The 18,787-nt window shown below is 39.5% G+C and overlaps 3 protein-coding genes, 1 long non-coding RNA gene and 1 other non-coding gene across 6 annotated transcripts in view; 1 reads left to right on the top strand and 4 right to left on the bottom strand.

Moving 5' to 3' along the window:
• Window positions 1-388: 388 nt before the first annotated feature.
• rps27.1 (ribosomal protein S27, isoform 1) lies at window positions 389-2,613 on the bottom strand. Its single transcript, XM_026156879.1, has 4 exons — window positions 2,531-2,613; window positions 1,799-1,907; window positions 1,573-1,683; window positions 389-643 (listed from the first exon to the last, which is right to left on the bottom strand). The coding sequence occupies exons 1-4, from the start codon at window positions 2,534-2,536 to the stop codon at window positions 615-617; spliced, it is 255 nt and encodes an 84-aa protein (XP_026012664.1). The 5' UTR covers window positions 2,537-2,613; the 3' UTR covers window positions 389-614.
• LOC113015455 (small nucleolar RNA SNORA35) lies at window positions 849-978 on the bottom strand. The gene has a single exon (XR_003271125.1). It is a non-coding gene; the product is annotated as a small nucleolar RNA SNORA35 (small nucleolar RNA).
• LOC113014994 (uncharacterized) lies at window positions 1,884-4,921 on the top strand. Its single transcript, XR_003271045.1, has 3 exons — window positions 1,884-1,942; window positions 2,965-3,167; window positions 4,861-4,921. It is a non-coding gene; the product is annotated as an uncharacterized LOC113014994 (long non-coding RNA).
• Window positions 3,992-13,345, bottom strand: lrrc71 (leucine rich repeat containing 71). Its single transcript, XM_026156878.1, has 17 exons — window positions 12,075-13,345; window positions 10,262-10,300; window positions 10,058-10,180; window positions 9,245-9,343; window positions 8,933-9,008; window positions 8,748-8,822; window positions 8,520-8,588; window positions 6,457-6,616; window positions 6,281-6,364; window positions 6,067-6,141; window positions 5,850-5,945; window positions 5,706-5,769; window positions 5,546-5,616; window positions 5,421-5,447; window positions 5,233-5,341; window positions 4,894-4,985; window positions 3,992-4,195 (listed from the first exon to the last, which is right to left on the bottom strand). The coding sequence occupies exons 1-17, from the start codon at window positions 12,136-12,138 to the stop codon at window positions 4,085-4,087; spliced, it is 1,434 nt and encodes a 477-aa protein (XP_026012663.1). The 5' UTR covers window positions 12,139-13,345; the 3' UTR covers window positions 3,992-4,084.
• Window positions 13,346-14,574: 1,229 nt separating this feature from the next.
• Window positions 14,575-18,787, bottom strand: part of ash1l (ash1 (absent, small, or homeotic)-like (Drosophila)) — a 31,688-nt gene continuing 27,475 nt past the window's right edge. Inside the window, exons 26-27 of one of the 2 annotated variants that reach the window (XM_026156877.1) lie at window positions 18,304-18,751; window positions 14,575-15,594 (exon numbers count right to left, since the gene is read on the bottom strand). In XM_026156877.1, the coding sequence (XP_026012662.1) occupies window positions 15,503-15,594; window positions 18,304-18,751 (540 nt within the window). In that variant the 3' untranslated portion in view covers window positions 14,575-15,502. Of the gene's footprint in view, window positions 15,595-17,317; window positions 18,752-18,787 lie in introns of both variants that reach the window. The other variant, XR_003271044.1, reaches the window with a different exon arrangement.

Below are 18,787 nucleotides of genomic sequence, written 5' to 3'. Positions count from 1 at the left end.
AATAACTTTAAAATGTAGAAGTTAGTACTGTGGCAGCAATAAAAAAAATGAAAATTAAACCGTCTTTGCCCAATAAGCTTAATTTGAATTTATTGCAGGAAGATTTTACTTATCAGATGTGGACTTCTGAAATATTTCACCTTCTTAGGTTGTCCATGATCAAAATAACCAGGAGATACTTTTAGCTCCACTAAATGCATAAACTAAGCCAGCTTTTATTCTGTAAATGCTGCATCTTTCTGATTGTGTAATAAAATGTGTATAAAGTCCAGCAGTTTGCTATTGTAATAAAAATCCAACCGTAACCTGAACTACTTTATCATAAAGGTGACAACACAACCTTTATTTTCCAGCTTAAAATAACAAAACAACAAAGACACACAAACCATTCCTTTAGCCAAAACAACATTTTATTTAGAGAGACAGGGTTGGAGGGTGGAGTTACAGCAACAAACCATCTGTCAACATTAACAGAGGAAATCCATCTGCTGTCCCGTTAAGCCTCCAGATCTCGTTTCCGATCGTGCCGCAGGGTCCGCCGCCGCTGCCGTCTCGAAGGCGCTGATATCAACCGGTCCATCCCCTCCTCTCCCCTTCAGCTCCGGGGAGGACAGCTAGTGCTGCTTCCTCCTGAATGAGCACCCTGCCAAAAGAGACAATGACAGTCAGGCTACAGGATTAATGCAGAGCATAGCATGCTGCCATTGTGCTGCACAGCACCAATACAAGAGTCATTGCTTTCAGTCATGTGACTGATTAGGTCAGCTTTAATTTTCCCCATTCCCTGTACACTAATTCAACAAGCCACCCTGAAATCTGCACTCTCACTAGCTTTAGGGCGGTAAATAATCTGTTCTCAGCCTTCGAAAGGGGGGAGCCAGTAGTCTAGCTCAACCCTTCTGCAAACTGAGGTTGATCTGGCACCGGAATGAGACTGCAAGACCACGACAGAGGAAGTCCAGTCACTTAGCAGTGCGGCCAAAACGTCATAATGATTTAGAAACAACACACAAAATTGTATCGGCATTTCCAGATTAATGACACCCACCTCTGTCAGTAAGAAACAAGACAACAGCATTATTTTTCATAAAGAGCAAAATCAGCTCCTGGATGTTGATGTCCTGCACTTTCTGAATGCTATTTGATGACATCTATAGTTCTGTAGCCTATCTGTTATTCCAGGCTTTAAATGTCTGAAATTATTCCAGTCGTAACTATATTCCAGTTTGGAATAACACATAGCAGCATCACTTTGATAACGAATTTGGTATTACCAGTAAAACAGAGTCTGGATGTGTGACCAACCTCAGTCACTAAAAGCGTATTAAAGTTCTGGCACAGGGGAAAAATGGGTGACAGGACGAACACCCCAGCCTGAGGCTCACGTTTCCTGTAATTCGTCTAGTGGCATGCCCATTAAAAGTGCAAAAATCATCCCCATTCTAGATATTTCTGCCTCTACCACAAACCCCCCAAAATAGATTTTAAAAAAATGCATGATACAGTCTGCGTTTATATCAGCAGGCCACTGAATGCCATCGGAGGACACCCCTGCTGTAGATGAATACTGACCCTCTGTGAGACGTGCTTTGCCTCCGGTGGGCTGACACAGGACTGTAGAGCAGCCCACACACAGCACGACTGTCTGAGCATGGCTGAACACCGTCGTGATCTTGTAGCATCCTGCAAAACAATCACAATGGTCGATAATCCAAAACTCAAACCCCCGCAAACGCTCACAGGTAAAACTCAAACCCCAGGTGACCTGTGTGTGTGTGTGTGTGTACAGAAAGCGTACCTGGACATTTTACATCCATGAAGTAAGAGTTGGGACTCTGAACAAGACGCTTCTTCTTGTGCCTCCTCTTCTCCTCCTCAGGGGACGGGTGCAACAAGTCTTTTGCGAGCTACAAGATTTAAGAAAATGAGGAAATAAAAGAGGGTAAGCGTTATTCAACTCATAGAGAGCAATTAGAGAAAATTAAATAAAAATACCAAGCTATCAAATTCAAAAGAAAGGGCGCTTTATCAGGGACATTTAGCTTTATTATTTAGCTTAAAAACGCTTCAGTTGCCATGTTTTGCTCGTGCTACGTGCACGTTCAGGCTCCACGATCGGCCTACATTTCTTGGATTAGGTAACCCAACGTGCGCATTTACATCGATCACGAATTGTTCCCCAAATAGTCAAACATCCTCGGTAAAATACGTCGATGGCCACTCTAAAAGACACCAAGCAAAGCGAAAATATAGCTCTGAATATTGGGTTTTCGAGGCTGTATCATCGGTCGTTGAACTGGCTCCATGTTTGCGGTGTGTGCGCAGCCATCTTGTATCACAATGCGCTCGCAAATGCGCCCAAATGGGAACATTTAGTCCCGCCAAACTCAGTCCAAAACCCGGCTATATGTCTCAAACCGGCACCGATCGAATCGCCGGTCTCTCATGTACACGTTGAGCCGTGCGGTGACTCCCTGAAGGCCCGTTAACTTATAAAAATGTCATTTCGATACTGCCTGTCTATACTCACTGGCATGTTGGCGAGGAAATAGCCGCTGCCGAAAAGGAGGCATTACCGGAAGCAAGAGGTTCATATTGGTAGCTCCTTTGAGCATTAGCCGGACGTGACGAATTTATCAGGATATGGCAGCCATTTTGGAGAGGTCGAAAACCCGCCTTGTTTAGTCTTTTCAGGCCTTTATTTATTTAAGATAAATTTTCTTTAACTTTTTAAGGCAAACGCATATAATATGTAATAATAAATATAATAATAGCAATAATAATAATAAACACTATTGATCATATGTAAAAAAAATATTTAGCTTTTAACATAGTGTACAATTTTGTTATGGATATTCCCAAATCAAATAAAATATAGTATAGATTTCCCAGGTATTAGACTGATTGAGTGTAAATTACGATAATTAAACCTTTGTCAGTTTATGTTTTAATTTTCCTCGACAGCCCCCTGGTGGCACCTCGGGGAATGACACCACTGATGTGCCTTCAGCATCAGAAGAGGCATAAATGTGAAGAACCATCCAAGGCAACGGTTGTCAAACTGTGGGATGCAGACACCAGAAAAATGAAAGCAAACTAATATGACTATAAATTTAAGATGATGGGGAAAATAAAGAATATAGGAACACCTGGAGCAGATGTGGAAGGTAAAGTACAAAAAAGCATTAAGAGCTGTAACTCCAAAATTGGAACTTTTACATTTATTTATTTATTTATTTTTAGGGAAAATAATGAATAGTTTGATGATGGGACCGGAATGGAATATTAATTAATTAAAAGCCCAGCACTACAGGATAGTGGATTACACAGTTTGATTCCAGGAGATACAAATCATATAAATCCCTCTAACCATATTCTGAAGCCATAATGGTTCAGATCCTGGAGAAAAAAACATCAAAATCCAGGAGACAAACAGTCTGTAGCAGAACATCTGTATTACTCAAAGACACTAGCATTTCCCAATGTCCATCTATCCATAACCAATTTAGAACCACCAATAAACCTAATGTGCATGTCACCTGAGTGATGGCTGGTAACTGTAAGGTGACTTAACTAAAACAATTAATCTACGCAGTTCTGATTGGCTGCCCTGTTCACTCATATTATTCTCTTTAATTAATTCTGACAAATAATTAATGGGGTTATTGAAAATGTGTATATGTGCGTATGTGTGTATATACGTATGTATGGATAGATAGAAACATATATGTGTATATATTTAAAAAAAAAAAATTACACATAACATATAATGTAATTGCAAGGAGGTATTTCTGTAGTCTATTGATACTAGATAGTGGAAAAGGGGTGGGATTAAATAAGCTTATGCTTCTTCCTGCTCCTTTTTGAACATGGACGTTATTTGGAGTTGTGGTTGCTCGTTTTCCTTTTGTTTGCTTTGTTCATTTGTCTCTTTTAATTCTATTTTTTTTTTTATACTTTTTCAACATGTTCAAAATAAAGATTCAATCAATCAATCAATCAAACAGCTGAAATTATTATTATACAATTATACACATATTTGTGTTGCTATAAGACAAAGTGAAGGCCCATTCTGTCAGCCTCTCTACTCTCCCAGTCCCTCCTCTTCAGAGTTATTTTTTTTCATTGGATCTGAGGCAGCCATCATTTCCTTTATCTTCACGTAAAGCTCATTTTCTGGTGGGAAAATGTTTCTCTGTGAGAGAGAGAGAGAGAGAGAGAGAGAGAGAGAGATCAGAAATTATAGCAAATAATGTTCACATTAATCAGCACTTATATTTAGGTAAAATGGAATGAAATGGGAACAACTAATGAAAGACTCAGCTAGGATGCAATAAAGCAAAACAGACTTTAATAAATGCTGAAACATAATATAATATAAATAATGTGATGACAGCGGCTGTGAACGATTTTAAAGTCATTTTTTTGTCTAAATGCAGTTCAGGGGAATTGTGCACAGACGCCCACACACAGAGGCGGAGGATCTTGGAGCCATATCAATAAAATTGAAATGTGAAAGCCTTTTTGCTTTGCTTTGTTTTTTAGTTTAACATTTAGTAATAATGTCAAAAAATAAGTCTAATTTTTTGTGGCGATCAGAAAGGAGGTGCTATTTTTGGCATTCTGAGCATGAAGCGAGCGAGTCAGAGGTGACATTCACCTTCAAATGCCAACTTTATTCCTGACATTTAAAGTTTATTCACAAAACACAAAGAAAAACGTCATCTTCTGATTTATTTGCAAAATTCAACTTTTATGTTAAAATGTCACGTTTAGTCTCAAAAATTCCAAAAAGCAAAAGAAAAGAAAAAAAAAATTCTTTTTTTAAAACTTCATGTGGCTCTAATACGTTTCGTACAGTGTCAACTTGAGTGCCCTGTGAGTGCTACGTACCTGCAGACAGAGACGCAGCAGACCTCCACCCTCGCCCTGCGCTTGAAGTGACGCCAAAAAGTGAGGCAGCGACTTCTCTGTGATTCTGTTTCCTACACAAACACACACCAAAAGACTTTATTTCAGTCCTGATAATGCATGTCCACACTTGCAAGAAGTCAAAGACAAGTCCTGCCATCAAATCTAACAGTAGTTGTTTTTATCTCTTTTGATTATTTTAAATGTACAGCACTTTGGTCAACAGTTGTGGTTTTAAATGTGCTATATAAATAAATTTGACTTTGATTTTGTGCTTTGACTTTCCTGAGAAGCACAGATAAATGCACCACAGCTGCTGACCTGCCAGGTTGAGGGAAACAAGAGTCGTGTTTCCGGACATGAAGACCTGTCCGTCCCTGGGATCCACCGACGGGTGCAGCAGGGGATTTGCTGGATCCACCAACTCTGCCTGCTCACGGAGAACCGTCAGATCAGCGCCATCATTGAGAATTATATTTTTGCTTCACAAAATGTTGCATCAAACAAACCTTATTCAGGCAAGTATTTGATGTATCCTGCAGGGGGAAAAAAAAGAAAAAAAACAAAGTGAAACCAGTGAAATTTTATACTGTGTTGTGCATCCACATGATGCTCAGCAAACAGAAAACGTTACCTCTTCTGCATGTTGCTTCTCTTTGCCCTCTGCCTTTCCACCTCTAGCCTGAAACGCTCTTGTATCAGTGGCTAGAAAAGATGTCAGGGATAAACGATAAACACAGCTGTCATCTCTCAGAGAACAGAACAAGTGTTTCAGGTGCGACAGGAGCGATTACTTTTCTTGTTTGGCTTTTGGTTGTCTTTGTTGGCGTCCGGTTTCTCGTCTTTTCTGGTTGCTTCCTGTAATAAGAATCAATAGCACAAGATTTGCAGCACACACTAGTTTAAGAATTTGCTAAAAGTCAGTTTTCACATGAAACCTTTTTTTTAGGAGTGCCTGTGGTCTCTCCTTTGTTGCCACCCAGTGAGGTGGTGCTGCCAGCTAATGTTTGGAGAGGCTCATCCTTCACTAAAGCCTGAAAAAAACAGATCAAAAATAAACCTGAAAGCGGTTTAACTACATGTGCTGTGAAAGCAGTGCTATTCAGAGCACTTAGTTATTAAAGTCAGTTCAGTGAATGACACTGCCACTCTTACAGCTTGCACTCTTTTCAGAAGCAGCTTCCTCCTCTCCACTATTTCATCATGAGTTAAGGCAAACTCACGAAGTACCTGAAAAGGGGAGTAGCAAGCACTGGAGGCTTATTAAATTACATTACATAATGCAATAAGATGAATATGATTTAAGACATTTTAACTGCTAATTTAAATGCATTATCTGTCAGTTAAACTCTGTGATGTAAATTGATACCGCAGCCAGCTGAGCAGCTCCTGCATCTCCAACCTGATTGTTGCACAGCGAGAGAAAGAGCAAAGTACGATTCAGCCGCAGGCCCTGAGGCAAAACAGGACGGCGACAGAGACATCAGCTCAGCGGTCACACAGGGGACATACACCAGGGAATATGCCATCAGATCTGGGTTATACCTGAGCGATAAGTGCAGCACCTGCATCACATATACGGTTGAACGCCAGGTTGAGTGACAGGAGGTTTTTGTTGGCAGACCTGGCTGTCGAAAGCGCTGAACCAATCAGGCGAGCGCCTTCAACTCCTATCCGGTTATTTCTCAGAGACAAGTGAGTGAGGCTGGATCAAAGAAACGCATGACATTAACTGCTCTTGTGTGCAGAAGGGTGTGTAAATACAGGAAGAGGGTTTTCCAACATTGCGGTCGCTATTTATTAATTTGTTGTTTAAGAATTATAATATGTTGAAAGTTTCATTTTTGCAGATGTTTTTTGTTAGCTACTTTGCTTTATTTTGGCTTATTTTCTTACTCACTTGTCAAAATTGCTTTAAAAAGATTTTTCTTTATTTTATTTTTTGGGGGGACTTTGTTGTCAGGTACAGTGAAAAAATGAGGACTCTATGCAGTTCTGTGAAAAAATAACGACACGCCACAATTCACTAGCTTATAGAAACACCATAAACGGCAACTCCAGAATATTTTGGTACACAGAGGACTTCATGGTCTACTCAGTGACTGCAAGATGCCCATGTCCTGTGGCTGCAAAATAAGCCCAAATCATCACCTCTCCACCACCATGCCTGGTTTCTGCCGAAACCGCTGTGCATTACGCTCATGACTTTAAACTAGAAAGTGACACCAGTGCTTATGGTGCAGGTACAGTAAATTAGAGTGAGGTTGACAGAAGTGTTCATCATCCAGTATGCTGTTTTTCAAAGAAATTCAAGAAACCCCAAATGATTTAGAGCACAACTGAGAAAGAAACCTTAGCGTTACTTTTGGGTATGCAACATTCTGAGGTGTACTTTGGTTCCAGCACCACCTCCGCTGATGATCACAATGACCACAATCCCCTGCTTATATCTCAAATGCTCAGTAACAATGATGCAGGTCCTTATTGCTGCAAGATTTCAACACTGAGTACACCATCTGAAGGAGACTGATAACACTATGGCAGATGTCTTATCTCATATAAATCAGGCATTTCTTGTGGAGGAGAGTGATATAAGGTGGAGTCAATATGACCCAGCTCATAATTTTATATGACTTGTATTGTTTTCTCTCCTCTCTGCTGTTCAGTTTTTTTCTCTCTGTGTTTTCAATTATTGGAAGGTTAGAAGCGCCGACTTTAAATTATGACCTGACAAAGGGATTTCTAATTCTCGTGATGGATAAAGCGAGGTTTTGTGAAACATTTGAAGCAGTTTTTGTCAGAACTGTCAAAAACAATGTGACACCCATCTCCACAGTGACACCTACTGGCGGCTTTTGCTATTGTCACATCTTAATGCTATTCTGTTGCACTATTGTAAACAAAGCTCTATACTTTGGGTCAGTGTTTCAAAACATTTCCACTTCATAAGCTTGAAACAATCTCAAAACTTTTGTATTGAGCATCCCAACCAGTCTAAGCTGTGTGTTTTTGTGGAGAGTAGTGCTGTATGAACAAGTGTTTTCCACTCTGTAATAGATAAATCTGTTTGGACTGTGGTAATGTGGCTAGGATTGTTGCATAGCAAGAAAGTCCTGGGTTAGAATCCACCATCTGGCCAGGCCTTTCTGTGTGGATTTTGCATGTTCTCCCTATGAGTAGGTTCTCTCTGGGTACTCCAACTTCGTCCCAGGGTTAGGTTAGCAGTGTGAATGTTTGTCTGTCTCTCTGTGTTACCCTGCGACAGACTACCCTTATTTGGGAGCAGGGGAGTCACATTTGTGTTTCACACTTTGGTGTTCTGTCCAAAAGACTTTGTTCCAGAAGTCTCATGGCTTGTTCAGACATAACTTTGCAAACCTAAGCTGTGCTGCCATGTTGTTGCTGTCATGAACATTAACATTTAACATGCTAACTGAGGCCTGTAGAGGTTGAGATGTAGCTTTTGCGCTTCTGCATTTTCTCCATGCACTGCACGACCTGAACTTGGGATGAATCACGGTGCATCAGTGCCGTTTTGATTATGAACCTGATTTTTAACAAATGGCTACTACAAACATGTTTACATGTGTGACTGTTACGCTACTTACACACTGTCCTCAGAAAGAAGAAGGTGGTAGCCCTGCTGTGGAAGAACATTGCCTTCCAGTGCCACAACCCTAAGTGAACACAAATCAGAGGGGCTGTTTCAGTAACTCTCAGTGCTAAAGCGAAATTTGTCTGCTATTCTACATAATTTCCTGGCATGAAGTCAAAACACATTTGGACCTGTTGTGATGTGGTGCAAAATGCTTGGGGGACAGTGTGTATCTGCTCACCTGAGGCTGGAGCACAGCGGTATTGTGTTCATGAGGGCGACTACCATGCGATCTGTCAGTCCCGCCTGCCAAAACCTGCACAACCGTGGACAAGATTACACCAACAAACAAGAACAAAACAGTGACAGCTGTAACCTCGTTCGCTGTAACAGGAGTGTGCCTCCCTGCAGCACCTCATTACTCACCCAAGGCTCTGTAGCTGGTTCATGGAGGGGAGCATCTTTTCTAGCACTCGGAAAATCTGCTCATTCACCCTCCATCCTGTTCATTCATGACATATCCAGTCATTTTCTCACCACATGCTTCAAACAATAATATGAGCTCACTTCTCAATTAACAAGATCCAATGATGTCTTTCAAACTCTGACATTACACACAACATAGAATGATATGACTGCAGGTAACCAGTGATAACTACAGACTCAGAAACTCAAATTCTTTAAATGTTGAATTAATGCCAAGTACAGTTATAAACCCTCGCCTTCTTTTCCTCTCACCAGAAACCTTCATGCTCCTGGCTCTGTCTTTACTCTCCAGCTCCAGTGTTAGGCAGGGCTTTGAGCAGAAAAAAGCATCACTTGTCTGTAACTGGTAATCTTTAGGAGGAAAATTATTATTAGTAAGAGAGTCTGAGATCATATAAATTATATTTACTGTTTATACTGTAGGAATGAGCATCAAGGAGTAATTCGAAATAATGCTGACCACAATAATACTGCAACGGTTGGTAAAATAATTTACAATATCTGTGTGACTGAAATCTAAGAAATACAGACGACCTGGTGACTCTGTAACAACAAATTCCAGTGAAGCATTCATGGTCATGCTTACTTCCATGTCTCTTTGTGTTTGTAGATGTGTAATGTTTAACCTCCTGAGACCCTGCACCTTTTGTCCTGCTCAACCTGCTCCATCTCATGCATGCCAAACAAGATCTTGGGTCTCAAGAGGTTTTATTATTTTGTGCAGAAACATTCCAAATGTTTAGATTACTGATGCCAATACATTCTCATTAATTGACACATTTTTATCATCAATATGGGCTTTAAGTCTCTGCCTCTCCAGTAGTATATTTTTCTACGCTAGGTCTGTTAGCCATAATTCACCTGAAAACGCTAAATGTTGGTAATGTGTGGAAAACACATTCAAATCAAAGCATATAGTATTCAAAAACATGAACACATTCCCATGATCCTTCTTGCTCTAATGTCACAATTATCACAGATTTTTTTTGTTGTTGTTTTATTTTCTGTTTCTCTGTCAGTGTGATACTACTCAAAGCAGAACCATCTCTTGTTTACTGGTGACACCTTCAGTTTGACTGGCGGAGGAGGCTGGGAACTTGGCAATAACAGCTGGGATATCCTTCACGTTCAGTAGAGCACACAGCGCAGGGAAGTCAGTCTCTGCATTTCCTGTGCACTGATATTCATCTGTAGGGCAATGGGGATAAGTGCAAATCTCAGCTATCACCACAACCACACTAAGTAGAAGAGCTTCATATTTATGCTTACCGAAGGTCTGAACAGGAAGAGTTTCATTTGGAGTCGGTCCTGTAAACAGAAAGGCCTAGAGTCTTGACATAGCAACTCACAAAGCAAACATCAAAAACTTTCACTTTGATTGCATGAAAAGTTTTCACTGTCAATCATATCTCTATATAATGTGTGGTGTTAGATTACCACAAACAGCTATACTGCAATCAGTGCTACTTGAGAGACTGCAGACAGGAAAACTTATTTTACTAAAACCTCATGATGAACAAACATGTTATTGTGTACTTGTTATGATTGCTTTGATTATGTGCTGCAGCTGTTTCAAAATAAACCTAAAATGAGATCACATAACTTGAAGTCTTACTTTATTTATTTTAAGAACTTTTATTTAATCATGTGCTCCATTTTTCAGGGGAAAAAATAATCCTGTATTTACTAATTTGCTTTTTTCAAAAAAGGTTTGCCATAATGAAAATAAGCTGACATGAGAAAGTAGTATATAAAGTACAGTTTTGGTCAGACGTTCACATACGCTAATCATGGGCATGAATGTCATGTTAACTTTGGACCTTTTAATAATTTCTTTGAACTTTTCTTTTTCCAGGGTGAAATCATTGTACACCACACATCTTTAATAGCTTTTCAAAAACAAGCACCGGCTCCACAAGTTTGAATTCATTTTGGATTTTCTCTAATCAACACAGGGTCAAAATATATACATACACTCCCTTAAATCTTTTCATAAGTGGTGCTGAAGGGTCTACAATGTCTTTTAAATTTGAATACAACCAAGGCGTATTAACTTCTCATTAGTGATCATGAATAATTACAACTGATCGTTTCTCTTTGCCAGCATAAAAAGGACTCGTTTGACAGCACTCATTAGATTGACTAATGCTCAGAACAATGCGAATAGGTCTATGGAACTCAGTGAAGATCTAAGAAAGAGAACTGATGATTTTCACAAGGTGGGAAGATCTCTTGGGGCCATTTCTATACAGCTGCAGATTCCAACACAGTTTTATTTAAGTAAAAATGTGATGTGTCACCACTTTGCCAAGAATGTTCAGGAATAACCCACAAACCACCTAGGTTCAAGTCTGCCGTGAACTGGAAAATGCTGGAACACCAGTGTCACTGTACACATGGAAGCCAGTTTCACATTGCAATCCATTGAGAGGATGCCAACGAAGAAACAAGCCCCTACTCTAAAAGCTGGGTCTGTGGCAGTAAATCAACCAAATTAAATGAACTGTACCACATATCCCAAGAAAAGTGGTTAAATATCCAGCCAAAATTATTCCAGAAGCTTGTAGATGGCTTAAAAAACAGTATCTGGAGTATAAACTTGCTAAGAGACATTTAACCACATATTAGGTGGAGGTGCATTTTAGTGATAAAATGCACCTAAAATGCACCTACAAGAATTTACCTACTCTATGTGGACAAGAGAAAATCCTAAATAAGTTCTATCTTGTGCAACTTGTTTTGTTAAAGTCATTAAAGATGTATGTTGTACAATCATTCCACCCTGGAAAAATAATAGTTCAAATAAATAATTATTCGAAGCCCTAACTTGCCATGAGATTCAAGCGCATGATATACAAACCTCTGACCCCAACCGTAATTTGAATGAGTATATAAAACAGGTATTTTCAAATAACGTTACATTCGAAATAAAAGTTAAATTCTAAGTTGTACAAATGCTTAAAGTAACAACATATTTTTTCAGATAATGTGGCAAAAAATTAAATTACAGCTACGGTTAAGTAGCAGTCCAAGTAAAAAGGCGCTGCCATTCTTCGATTAAAAAAAAACAAAACAGGCTAACCTGCGCTTTTCCAGGCCTCGTCTTCAGCGCTGGTTTTATCTTTCGGGTCTTTCTTTCTAGACATGGTTGCGCCTGAAACCACAATTACAGTCACACAGCTAAAAGCGTTAAAGACGATATCGTTTCAGAGAGTTTAATAACGCCGTTGTGAACCAGTTAGGGCGTTTTGGGCGTTACTATGGATACTCAAGTTGTATCGCGAGATTTAAGTTCTTGGTTCTTCAACCTTTAGCTCTCAGTGTACTGGAAAAGTATAATTCATAAATATTTGAGTGAAAATATTATAGTATGTATGGCCCTAAAGTCGATAAGAGCGATAACGAAAACGTTGTTTAACTCGCCTATTGTCAACTACTGTACTATCGCGAGAGCTGAGAGAAGGACTCGTTTACTTCTTGACAAGTCTGTCGTACTTGATATATGAATTTGTGAGTTTTTGAGGTCCAGAAAACATACTTAAATTACATAAATAACCTCTCTCACATCTGTAATTTTTTTCTCTTTAAAGTGGATCAGGAGTGCTGAGAGAGCCTTATATTAACCCACCACAAGGAATACTTTTTCTTAAATACCGGTATATAGGTAAATCTTCACCATGTCCTAGCACTATAGTTTTACATATTTGGTTAAATTTCCATAAATTTTCAAGCGCCTTACAGGATTATATCTACATTTTTACTCACTGACCTCACCGTATTCACTATTTTCTATTTAATTTAGCTACTTTTGGATAATTTCGAGCTTATTAGGCCTTTTGGTTTTATTCAAGCCATTTTGGTAGGGTTTGTATTTAATGTTTTGGCTGAACAATAGTATCTATATTGGGTATTTATAATTCTTTTTGTAAACGTGTGTTTGTGAAGTATATGAGGGGTTTTCAAAGGAGACCACCATGAAGTATATTCACAATAATGTAGTGCTTTTATTAAAAAAACAAACAAAAAAAACAAAAACAAATATAAAACAAAAAGTAAAAACCAACAGCATTTTTCATGACTTAAGAATCATAATTACAAACTTTAAACGAGTGGAAGAAGTTTTTTTTCTTTTTTTTTTGACAAACTGTACACATCACAAAATGTCCGCCAGTCTGCCATTTACAATGCTTGCATCTTATTTTGTGATTGTCTAAAAATAACTAAACAAATCGCACAAAAAACACACAAATACAAGTACAAGCATCATACAATGACTGCTATCACAAAACGGAACCATTTTCCTATTTGAAAGAAAAAAACAAAGCAAAAAAACCCAAAATAACATAATATTGGGCCGACAGCTTTTTTTAAATTTATTTTTTAAAACTTTTTCTTTCTGTCACCGTTTAAAAATATCTTAACATTTTTATGTTGGTTTGTTTTTTTAGTGTTCAACACTTTGCAGCAAAAAACAAGGAGCGCAGTTCTCCTTCAAAAGTAATATTAACAATGTTCAGCGGCAAAGAGGTCGCTGGCAAGTCACTGTCATGTCCCAATGCCTTCTGTGTCCGTTTGACATTCTTCTCGCTCATGCAGTACATAGGTGAATTTCATTTATAGGCAACGAAACTTCAGCTTACTTTTTTAATGTCGTCAGGACAGTTGGTGGTGAGATTTCTTGGACATTAAAAAGAAAAAACAATACAAAAACAAAAATCTTTTTCCTCCGAGCTTAAGTGTCTTCAGTATAGTCATACAAACGGAAGAAATTATAATATTATTATTATAATAATCATAATACATTTAGGGCTGAGTCCTGTACAGTACAATAATAAACAAAATCCATTTTCAAGATATTGCTTTTGGAGACACTCCTCAATGTAAAGTGTGTATATTTACATAACTTGGCACTGTACAACTTCCTGATCCCTCTCCTCTCTCTGTCAGTGTCTCATTCTCGTCACATCTCTGTCAGTTTAACGCACCGGGACATTGCAGGCTGTCCCTTTTAAACAGAGGCATTTGGGGGAAGAAAACAAAAAAGGAATCTCATCAAATATCACAATTTCTTTCGAAAACATTCTCCATGGCAACCAGGAAACATAGTTTAAAGACAAAAAAAAAAAAAAAAGAACCCTCCCCAGTTCCCAATATACAGTATACACCTCCCCCCAGTCTCACAGAATATAAGAAAATATGACCATCACGATACATTTCATGTTAAGTATTGTTTTTTCCATAGTTTTCTTAAAACTGTTAATTGCCATCGAGCCCTTGATTTTTTTTTTGATTTTTTTAAAAAGGTATATTTTCATGAAATTCTGGCAGAGTGCACACACAAAATAAAACGTGTATCCACGCGCACACACTCGCACACGCAAGGCAGTCGGAGAGCACGGCTGTGTAAGGCGTTACAGTTGGAGCCAGTGTTCCCCCCTCTTCCCACCCCACCCCTGACCCACCCTCCCCGCCTGATTTAGTTAAGCTGGTGAATTATGTTTTACTTCACAAAAAAAAAAAAAAAAAAAAAAAGAGGGGCAAAGCGGACTGCCTAACGAGACGATTAAAAAAAAAAAGAAAAAAAAAAAAAAAAAGAACAAGACACTTTTACTGACAAAGGCGCGCACGCTCCATCTTCCCAAACCCCCTCCCTTTACTCTAATAAAACAAACACGCCACAGGCCTCTTCTGTTCCTAAATGAGTTACTACAGTATAACAGGAAAAAGATAATAGACTTGCTTCTTTTTTTTTCTTCCAGACTGCATCATCCAATACTGTGAGAGTGTTAGTGTGTTTTCATTATAGATACATTACAGAGAGCTTCACAATATCCATGGTACCAAAAGTGCAGTTCACCACCCTTGTTCTCTCTTTCTCATGAGCAGCATCTGAGCACACCGCTCAACTTTACATTTCTCCTATGCCATTCCTACCCCACCCCACAGCCCCTGGGCAGTTCTTCTCTCATCCCTTACATTTGTTTCATTGCAGCTAGGTTCCACTAGGGGGAACAATTCTCCAGCACTCATATCCCCCCCACAGACTGAATCATTAATCCATCCCTCCCCCTCTATCCATCCTTATTCAGTACCACTTATTTCATTACAGATGCTTGCTAGTGGAATTCATCTACCCATGTTTTCAATGTTCAATGCATTTAAATGCATGGGTTACAACTCCTATTTTCGTTTTCTTTTTCTTTTCTTTTTCTTTTTTTAAAAAGAAAGTTTTTGCATCATACTACTTAAATAAGCAAGAAGCCTGGGTCAGCTCTCTCTTTGTGCTCCTTGAGAGCTCCTGAAGTCAGTGCTTCCAAACACCCTCCACCCCTCTCAGAGCTGAGACGACAGTCTTGGAAGAGGTAAACTGGAAGAGGCCCCCAGGGATGCATTGTGGTCCTTAATGGCTGGAAAACCAACAATGCTCATTTCCCTTCTTGCTGTCTCTCCATTTTCTGCCCCTTGCTCATGACAGTGAAAGGCAGTGTGCTTGACAGGCACGTAGAAACATTATTTTCTGCCTACAAAATCGCTGAATCCGAGCGCCCGCCGCCGCAGGCGCCGCCCTGCGCCTTCCTCAAGGAGATAAGTGACATCAATGGCTGGAGAAAGTTGGAATGAGAGAGAAAATTAGCAGCTTGGACACAAATAGATGACACAGGGCGATCACATTAAAGATAAAAAAATAATTTAAAAAAATCAGCCGCATGGAGGCAAGTTACTTTAAAGCAAAAATGCTTCAAGTATAATCTGTTAAACAGTTAATAAGCAATAAAAATTAAGTCTGATGTTGTTGTACACATAAAATAATAATTCCCAGGGTCGCTTAAGGCAGCTCATTCATTTAACACTGGTAATGGATTACTAGTCTGTATCCACCAAATATGGCTTTGGTACCTTGGCTTAGACATCGATGGGATAGATACTGGCTTTAACATGTTAATCATTTGTTTGTAGTAAGGTAATGTTCTTAACTCAGGTAAGACCTCATACCACAGTATCAGTATTTATTGTATTTAGAGTTCTATTTATTGTGGTGCTTAGTTAATCTGTTTCTATTTCAGCTCCTTCTTTTGTGGAGTTTTTAAACATACTGAGGTTTTTCTTTGGTCATATTTCATTTATTCCCATTGAGCTTTTCTTACTTTTTTTTTGGGGGGGGGGGGGGGGGGGGGCAGTAAAAAATGGCCTTGGGGTGGATCAAACGCTGGCCTCTGCATTAGCCTTGCAGCATATGGATCACTTGCTAAACCCAGTAGGCTAAACTAGCAACCACTACAGGGTGTGTTTAATGTTTTGGCTGGAATTTCCCTTTTTTTTTGGATAAATAATGTTTGTCTTATCTTATCAGAAACAAATTGCATCTACAAGCCAAATAGTTGGGTTTCACAAGCAATACATAAATTCTTGAGAAAAACTAAAAAAATGTGCCTTTTCATAGTTCATGTACAGCCCACCTGCCTGAGCTTAGTCCAAGTGGGAGAGAGGACAAACACGGCAGAGCAGAATGTGCATTACTTCAAATTTACTGTAAAACAACAAGAAACTGCGAGAGCACAGACATTTGTGCTGATATGGCGGCATATCATTATATTGTTAACTGCAATTAGATTACAATGTTTCTTTGGTAATGATACAAAGTATCAAGTAGTGTAATTAGTGACTTTATAAAAGATGGACGTAGTCACTGTGACGTCATCAATCAGTTTGTTAAGTGATGTTATGAGGCCTCAAGCTGACTATTTTCACCATATATCCATGTTGGTGTTTTAAAGTATGATGTAACGAGCCTGGGGTGGATCTGAATGTAAAACTGGATGCTCACTGGCTAACAACTTGTGACTGACAAATCATTAGGAAATGAGCATATCCTGGGCAATTCCCCATTGTGACTTAAATAAAAGCTTCTTTCAGCTTCTACTTTATTTGCAAGAGGTTGTCATAGCAGACAGATCTGATATATGATGTGTAAGGTTTTTTACGCCGCAACAACCCTCTGATGGTCTTTAAGTGGGGATCTTTCACGTTAGGCTAAGATTAGTAAGTGAGATGAAGTGTTAAAAGGGAACTCCGGTATATTGTAACTTATTTTAACCCATTAATGTGGCCTCAAGTGTCGTGCCAACTTTGCAACTTGTCCTCTCTTGTAAAGACTGGAGGAAATGTGAACAGCATTTATCTGGGCAACTAGAATCACTAGTTTTGTCTTTGAGTCCGACCAACAGTAAACACAAAACTTGGCTGTATTTCTATATCACGGGTTATCAAATGTATTGTAGTGGGTAACGTGTAATAATCCAGCGCATGAAATGACGTTTTACTTACTTGCCAAATGGGAAGCTGAGAGTTCAGTCCGGCCAGTCTTGGTCTTTTGTTGATGAAACACCATCTCGGGGATGGCAATGTTTTCAAAGCTTTCAATTCATGAATTGTAATTCCACACATTGAGACATTCAAAGGTCCCCTTCTTTGCAGCAGTCGGCATTAGCAGAGCAGTGAGGACAGGAACACCACCGGTTTCCCGAGGTAGGTTGCCTCTGCCACCATCTTCAGAGTACTGTCTTTCCTTCTTTATGTTTAAGCTCCTCATCCATCTGCTTACTCTGGGTAAAATCAATACTGACAAGCGAGCTGATACAGCCTCTCGCCCTCAAAATGGTCCATGGGGTAAATCCGCCATTGCATTTAACTGCCAACTCTCCTCAGAAGACAGTATAAACACAGTGTAAGTCAGCTACACACGTGTGATGATGAGTATGCCAGTGATTTGGTCAGTTGGCAAGTATCCCAGAATGAAGATTCCTAATGCGGTTAGTACAATGCCCGTTCCAGGCAACATTCGGTCAGACTGAAAAATGATTAAAATTAATTGATGTAAAAAAAAAAAAATTATCTTTTGTGGTAAACTGTAGGCAGTTCATGCTTGTCGCACAAATAAATGCTGTTCAGATTAAAAACTTTAAAAAAAAAGGTGATGATCGCAAAGTGAGCATGACCCTTCAAGCCACTACAGCCATATTAATGGTAAATTTGCCAGGTTGAGGTAAATGGGAATTTTCCTTGAAGCGTTGGTCTAAATTTTGATATTTTTAGGTGACATAAAATAGAACATAAATATGATCTCCTCTTCATCCTATGCTTCTTATGGACAGATTCTTGCCCCAACTTCAAGCTTATTCTTTCAGAAATAGTAGTAGTTTTAAAAAAAATGATCCAACACGTTCAAATGACGTGTCACAGCAAAGTGACCTTAAACTTTAACCCTCATTTATCTGTTGACCTACCCCCCTCCTTTGTTCCCAGTCCCTCACCGTTCTTGCTGGGTGTTCTGTGCAGCAGATCCAGCAGGATCTTGTTCAGTCGTTCCCGCTGGGCCTCCCTCCTGCCCAGAGCTGGGTGGTGTAGTGGCGATGAAGTCGAGGATGATGGAACTTCAAGCAACTCTCCAATCCTCTCGGCTGAGCGTTCCTCCAGCCCCTTGCGCTCATCGGCTTCCTGTCCATCCTCCTCGTCCTCCTCTTCTCCTGTCTCCCTTTCCCGTTCTGGTCTTCTAGGCTTGGCTGAAAGAAGTGCGGAATCTTCTGAAGCCATGTCCATGTCGTCTTCCACTCCTCTTCCATCTTCTCCCTCAGGTGGGAAATCTTCACCCCGGTCGCAGGAAGAGGCATCGTCCTCACAGCCTCCAGCTTCTTTGGGTCGTTCGCTTTTCCAGGCTGATCGGCCGCCGTTCCTCTTATAGTTGTCAGGAACATAATGAGGCTGCAAGAAAGCCAAAAATGAAATTTAACATAAAGC

The sequence above is a fragment of the Astatotilapia calliptera genome, chromosome 22 (assembly GCF_900246225.1).
Source record: "Astatotilapia calliptera chromosome 22, fAstCal1.2, whole genome shotgun sequence".
NCBI classification, from domain to species: Eukaryota; Metazoa; Chordata; class Actinopteri; order Cichliformes; family Cichlidae; genus Astatotilapia; species Astatotilapia calliptera.
This window is presented reverse-complemented; position numbering and strand designations above follow the sequence as displayed.